Source organism: Medicago sativa, chromosome 2, assembly GCF_051527215.1.
Source record: "Medicago sativa cultivar Bolivia chromosome 2, Bolivia_mono, whole genome shotgun sequence".
Classification (NCBI taxonomy): domain Eukaryota; kingdom Viridiplantae; phylum Streptophyta; class Magnoliopsida; order Fabales; family Fabaceae; genus Medicago; species Medicago sativa.
In genome coordinates, this window is record NC_140750.1 from 79,578,882 (window position 1) to 79,585,335 (window position 6,454).

At 35.9% G+C, this 6,454-nt stretch overlaps 1 protein-coding gene across 1 annotated transcript; it reads left to right on the top strand.

Annotated features, from left to right (window-relative positions):
* Window positions 1-314: 314 nt before the first annotated feature.
* RH20 (DEA(D/H)-box RNA helicase family protein) lies at window positions 315-6,244 on the top strand. The gene is made up of 10 exons (XM_085747156.1): window positions 315-576; window positions 659-912; window positions 1,848-2,027; window positions 2,149-2,310; window positions 2,469-2,623; window positions 3,490-3,582; window positions 4,369-4,454; window positions 4,537-4,763; window positions 5,356-5,589; window positions 5,990-6,244. Exons 1-10 carry the CDS (start codon window positions 521-523, stop codon window positions 6,040-6,042), a joined length of 1,500 nt encoding a protein of 499 aa, XP_085603282.1. The 5' UTR covers window positions 315-520; the 3' UTR covers window positions 6,043-6,244.
* Window positions 6,245-6,454: the final 210 nt, after the last annotated feature.

Here is a 6,454-nt window from a genome sequence, read left to right on the forward strand (position 1 = left end):
CATTACAAACATCAAGATCGTCTCTATGTTTTCATTGACCAAGAACGATAAAATGGTTTTTTTTTTCTTCACAAGATACAATATATTTGTGAATTGTTTCTATTTTAATTTATTTAACTAATTTTTCAATTGATAATTTAAGTAAATTATTATAAAGTAAAAAGTAAAAAATGAAAGAAAAAATAATCAGTTTAAAGACAGTGTGGAAGAAAAATAAAACAACCCAACCATAAGTCCATATTTATTTATCAAAAGAAAAAGAATAATAATAATAATAATAATAATAATAAGAAGAAGAAGCTACCAGTCCATCCATGCTCCATAGATTAAACTAAAGTGGGAGAGAAGAGTGAATGAATGCGGCGGTCGTGGAAACAAGTTGTTTGAGTGAGTAATACACAAATTCCAGTGCGGTCGCATAACCTTAGCTACATACACTATAGAGTGAGTGAAGGAAGGAGCATAGAATAGGAATTGGTTTTGCAGCTTGACTTGGCGTTTGCTGAGAGAAAGAGAGATCATGAGTCGCTACGATAGCCGTTCCTCCGACCCCACTTCCTACCGCGACCGTAGAAGGTAACTCTCCAATTTCCACTTTCTAGGGTTTCATTCAATGCTCTTTTCTATTTCCTAATTTCAATACTCTTTTTCTTCTCAGTGACTCTGCTCTCGCTGGTGCACCTGCACCTTCAATCAAAAAGGACCATGATGAAGGTGGCTCAGCTTCACCCGCAAGGAAAATTAATTTGGATGGGTTGCCTCATTTTGAGAAGAATTTCTACTCCGAATCTCCTTCTGTTCGTGCTATGACCGAAGCTGAAGTTACTGAGTACCGTCTACGCCGCGAAATTACTGTTGAAGGCAAAGATGTTCCTAAACCTGTTCAATCCTTTTCCGATGCTGCTTTTCCAGGTACAGTACAATTTATGCTCTGCACTGCACTTTAATTTCATTTCATTCCATTCAATTTAACTGCCATTTTTATTTTAGATGATAAAGTTTGATGGAACCATGGAGAAACCATAAAACTGAATTAGGATTGTATAATAGCTAATTATTACATAATAATTCAACTACTATTTATTTGGTGTTTGGTTTTATTAGAAATATTAGTTAGTCAGTTAGTTGGTAGTTAAGTAGTTAGGTTGTTAATCCCTCACAACCTCTCTATAGGCCCTTTTTGGATAAATAGTGTAATTTGAGGTTTATAACATAAGAGCTTATCATGGTAATCAATTATGTATAAGCTATTTTCACAGGTCTGTTTGGATAAACAATTTATTTGCAGCTTATAGCATAAGCACTTATGTATAAGCTTCTTCTTTAGCAAAAGCTAAGATAAAGTTAAGCTTTTTTTTGTAAGCTATCTTGGAAAACATATGAAAGTAAGCTAAAAACAGTTCATGAACAATGTCATAAGATGTTCTCGTAAGTTCTCCCAAGTCCCAAATACTCTCACAAAACTTATGTAACTAGATAAGCTCAAATAAGCTGATACAAACAGACCCAAAAGCTAGCTTGGAGACTTTATCAAAATAAGCTGTAAACAACTCATGAATATGACAGGCTCATAGAGCTTGATGTTTTCATTTCTACTACCTTATATCAATCAATGTGAAACCTAGAGAATTTTTCTCTCTATCAAGCTCTCAATCTAATTTTTCCTACGAGATGAATCTTCATCTCTTTGATCGTGTGATTTGTAACAGTTTTGGATTGTGAGGGGTTAAACTGAAGGGAGTTGGAAAGGAGGGAAGATAGTTTTTACTTTGTAATTTATGGACTTTTGAGATTATTATCATGGGAATACTCTAATGATTTTACATCTTTGATTTAATTTGATCCAGACTATGTGTTAGAAGAAGTTAAAAAAGCTGGCTTTGTTGAACCGACGCCAATTCAATCTCAAGGTTGGCCAATGGCTTTGAAGGGACGTGATCTAATAGGAATTGCAGAGACAGGATCAGGAAAGACACTTGCTTACTTGTTGCCTGCCATAGTGCATGTTAATGCCCAGCCAATTCTAGGTAAGCAGATAAGGAAGCACCACAACTGAGATGTAAACAGTATTAGAGGTGCCTTTGTTTGTCTATGCCTCCTTTGTTTAATTGTTTTGCTCTTCGATAATTCATTTACAATGTTTTTCAGATCCTGGGGATGGACCTATTGTCTTAGTTTTGGCCCCGACACGTGAACTTGCCGTCCAAATACAACAAGAAGCTACTAAATTTGGTGCGTCATCAAGGATTAAGAGCACATGCATTTACGGTGGGGTTCCCAAGGGGCCTCAAGTGCGCGATCTTCAGAAAGGTATGTGGTGAAGTAAGTATTACAAAGCCATTGCCTGTAATCAAGAACTTGTCTTCTTTCTTTTTTTTTTTTTTTTTTTTTTTTTTAACTTCATGGAGCTGCTTTTGTTTTGCTATGATTTTGTATTTGATGATGCTTCTGTTAATTGTTGGGGTTAGGCGTTGAAATTGTAATTGCCACTCCGGGAAGGTTAATTGATATGCTCGAGTCAAATCATACTAACTTGCGAAGGGTCACATACCTGGTATTGGATGAAGCTGACAGAATGTTGGACATGGGGTTTGATCCCCAGATACGGAAAATTGTCTCTCAGGTACGGCTTGCATTCTTTGAAGTTACCTGTATTTATTATTATTTTGGGTGGACACTAGAGTAATTTTATTTGGTAGAAAGGTCATGACTTGGGAAAGATAATATATCATCTGAAGAAGTAAAACCGCAATATACTGAAAAAGATTAAATGACATCAAACACAAGATAGGATGACAATCCTATTCCTATAAGATTTTAGACAAAACCCACTCTTTGAAAACAACCATTGGCTGATATTGAAAACCATGGAAAGGAAGCACTTGAAAGAAATTATATTAAATCCTATAAAGCTGAGACAATTCGATTTTCTTAAAGTTTAGGATTGAGGTCAAAATCCTGTGCACCAAGTTGATAGCAACTGATGATGTTCAGACACAAGCACAAATTGTATTGAATCACGTGGCATTACTCTGTACCTCTTTCTGAATAGAAGAGCCTTATGGTTTAGATAAGCTCATCACATAAGTTCATGACAATGAATCTGAGTTGAATTAGCAAAGGCATATTGTATGGCTTCAGATTAACATTTCTTTATTGTTCTGGTTATGTTAGGATCCCAAGAATGGAATGGAATAGAAAGGACACTTGTATTAAGAAGATAGGAAAGATAAGAGAGAAAACCCTCCTCCAAAGGGCTCCCCCTTTTACAATAGAGTCACCACTCTATTCACTAAAGTTTACAATGCTTAATGATACCCTCTCGTAACTCCATAACCTCCCTATCTATACAAGATAAATCCTAACTACCCCCATTAACTAATAACCTCCCTTACTAACTCCTTAGCTCCAAACTTAACAAACTCCCCTTTAGTCTCAAGTCCTAACAGGTTATCTGATTATTGTTATTTATCGTTGTTATTTATGTAGATTCGGCCAGACCGACAAACTTTGTACTGGAGTGCTACTTGGCCAAAGGAGGTCGAACAATTGGCAAGGCAGTTCCTTTATAATCCATACAAGGTAAGATATATTCTTGTTGGGACTTGTTATGCTGTCCTTTTTAATATCATTTTTTCAATTGTTATGCTGTCCTTTTTAATATCATTTTTTCTGTTGAATGATGTATTCTGGAATTTATAATATCATTCTTTCTTAATAAATCACAGCTGTCAAGAGTTGTTGAGTCGTAAACTTGTACGGGTCTACCTATTTAGGTAGGAAAAATCAAGTCTATTCAATTTAAAACATGTTCCCTAGTAAACTTGTGCTGATTCATGTGGATTTGTTCAAAACTCAGACAGAGTCACGAGTTTGATGCAAATTCTGCGACTCTACGGATACACTGAAATAAGCCTATGAAATGTTTCAGAGAAACTTTGTTTTCTCTTAAGGTGCAATGTTAATCTCCCAACTCCTTAGGGTCTCAACAATTCTTCCATGGAGGAAATCATTTGCCTCCGGCTCTACGAAGCCCATCCTTTCCTGCACACTTTATTAACTTATGGCTTATGAGTTGGTTTTATATTTATGGTCATAACTTGTATTTTCATTCTTTTTTATGTAGTTGGGATGTAGAATATCTATATCTATTAATATGATGGTAATATGTTATTCTTGAATGCAATGTTATGTTTTAAAATATTTTTATCAGGTAGACTCGTGACTCTATAGACACTTCATGAGTTTGCATAACTTCTCGAATCTGACAATCTTGGGTGTATGTTTGTTTATGTATGGCATTGTATTTGTCAGAATTGTGTGGTTATATTGAAGACTGAATTGACAATATCTGTAACAATTGTGCAGGTGATTATAGGTTCCGAAGAATTAAAAGCTAATCATGCTATAAAGCAATATGTTGACATTGTTCCTGAGAAGCAAAAATATGATAAGTAAGATATGATCTACATTATTTTCAATCCATAACTTGAATAACGTCGCATAGAACCGTCTAATAGAGTCATTTTATCTCAGATTGGTGAAGTTGTTGGAGGACATCATGGATGGAAGCCGAATATTGATATTCATGGACACTAAAAAGGGATGTGATCAGATTACTAGGCAGCTCCGCATGGATGGTTGGCCTGCACTTTCAATTCATGGAGACAAAAGTCAAGCAGAAAGAGATTGGGTGCTTTCAGAGTTTAAATCTGGAAAGAGTCCTATAATGACTGCAACAGATGTTGCAGCTCGTGGTTTAGGTACAAAACTCGTGCTTAATTTTTTAAATGATATTTTTATTCAGTGTTAGAAATAGAAGTTGTTCTAGAACCATTTTTAATTGTAACATTTTATGTTCATTTACTCTTTCGTAAGGGGGGGCATATTTATTGTGTGGACCAGGCAATGTTGGGCGATCTTACCATTGTAAATTTTCCTAGTTATGCAGACACACTAGCTCATATTGACAATTTTTTTCTGATGAATAAAGTTTGCCTTCTGAAGTTAGAATTTCCTTCTATTGCTGGTCAATCTCATGTATGTGTTAGTCAGTTTCAACTATATGTGGTGACTTAAATGGCTAATGGTTGTTATTGTGACTGACGACTTCAAGTTCTATTTGTTAATTGCCATATCTCAAAAGCATCGAATTCGATCCTTTGGGCCCGCGGCCCGCCTATCAATGTAATCTTTGTATCCAAAAAGAATCCAAGTGCATAAGATATTGTTTTTGCTTTAAAGTGTCTTTTTGATTGGTTGCACTACTCATGAAGTGTCACTTTTTAACTTAAACCAATATATGTGCTTGTGTATATTGATTTTGTTTTCCTTTTATTTGATTGTTGCTGACAGATGTGAAGGATGTGAAGTATGTGATAAATTATGACTTCCCGGGATCACTAGAGGATTATGTTCACCGCATTGGAAGGACTGGGAGAGCTGGTGCAAAAGGAACTGCGTACACATTCTTTACAGCAGCTAATGCCAGATTTGCGAAGGAACTTATTAGCATACTTGAGGAAGCTGGACAGAGAGTAAGTTCTGAATTGGCAGCAATGGGGCGTGGCGCACCTCCTCCACCTTCAGGTTTGTTAATCAACTTTAGCTTGTATATACATTTGGTCTTTTCACCTGTCCTAAAAAAAATTTGGTTGAAGGTTTATGATATGCGATAATTTTGCTTGAATGACATGAATCCAAACCCAAAGGCACTCATTGTGTCTTTGGCATCTTGGTCTGGCTTTTTTAGTAAAATTATAGTTTAGTGCCACTTACGAAGGGGCAGACTCTAGAGGGAGTTTGTCAGAATAATTGGTGAGAGAATAGTTTGTAACCGGAAGGCATGCCTGGCCTATGCTCAGTTTGAGAAGGCTGGGGTGGGAGGCTTGTTCAATTTACACAACATGCATCATTTGTAGAATTCGTTTCTTATTTGCTATCCACTTTTACTTTATGAATGAATTTTATTTTTTTGATGATCAATCAGGAAGCTTCCGAGACCGAGGCAAGAGTTTTGGCAGTGGTCGCCCGTGGAGCTAACTGATGGAACTCCTACAATTATGCCATTGATGTAGCCTGACACATTGTACTGTCCTACTCCCAAATTATTATTTGTAAGAAAGTGGTAGGATTTTGGATTTCTTATTTGTTAAGACTCCTTTTTATCCCCTTTATTTGGTTGAAATGTCCATAGAACTTTGATAAGCCTTGTATCTACAATCAAACAGTTGTTTTGTTTATACTCGACAGTCCATACCACAGTAATTTGTTTTGCATGAGAACTTGGAAGGGTTAGGATCTCTCTATTTATGAGAGCTAAACACGAGTGGGAAATTAGTGAAAGTAATTATTTAAAATATTTTTGAAAGCGGATCTCACTAATTTCACATTTGTGTCTATAAATGAAGTCCTCCATCTCTTCTGAAAAATGAAGGGGATCTCAACTTGGCCA

Excerpts from the sequence above, each read along its gene's own strand:
- RH20 (XM_085747156.1), top strand. The coding sequence starts at position 521 with ATGAGTCGCTACGATAGCCGTTCCTCCGACCCCACTTCCTACCGCGAC. Across the intron at positions 913-1,847 it reads TTCCGATGCTGCTTTTCCAG|ACTATGTGTTAGAAGAAGTT; the intron begins GTACAGTACAAT and ends AATTTGATCCAG. Across the intron at positions 2,624-3,489 it reads TACGGAAAATTGTCTCTCAG|ATTCGGCCAGACCGACAAAC; the intron begins GTACGGCTTGCA and ends TTATTTATGTAG.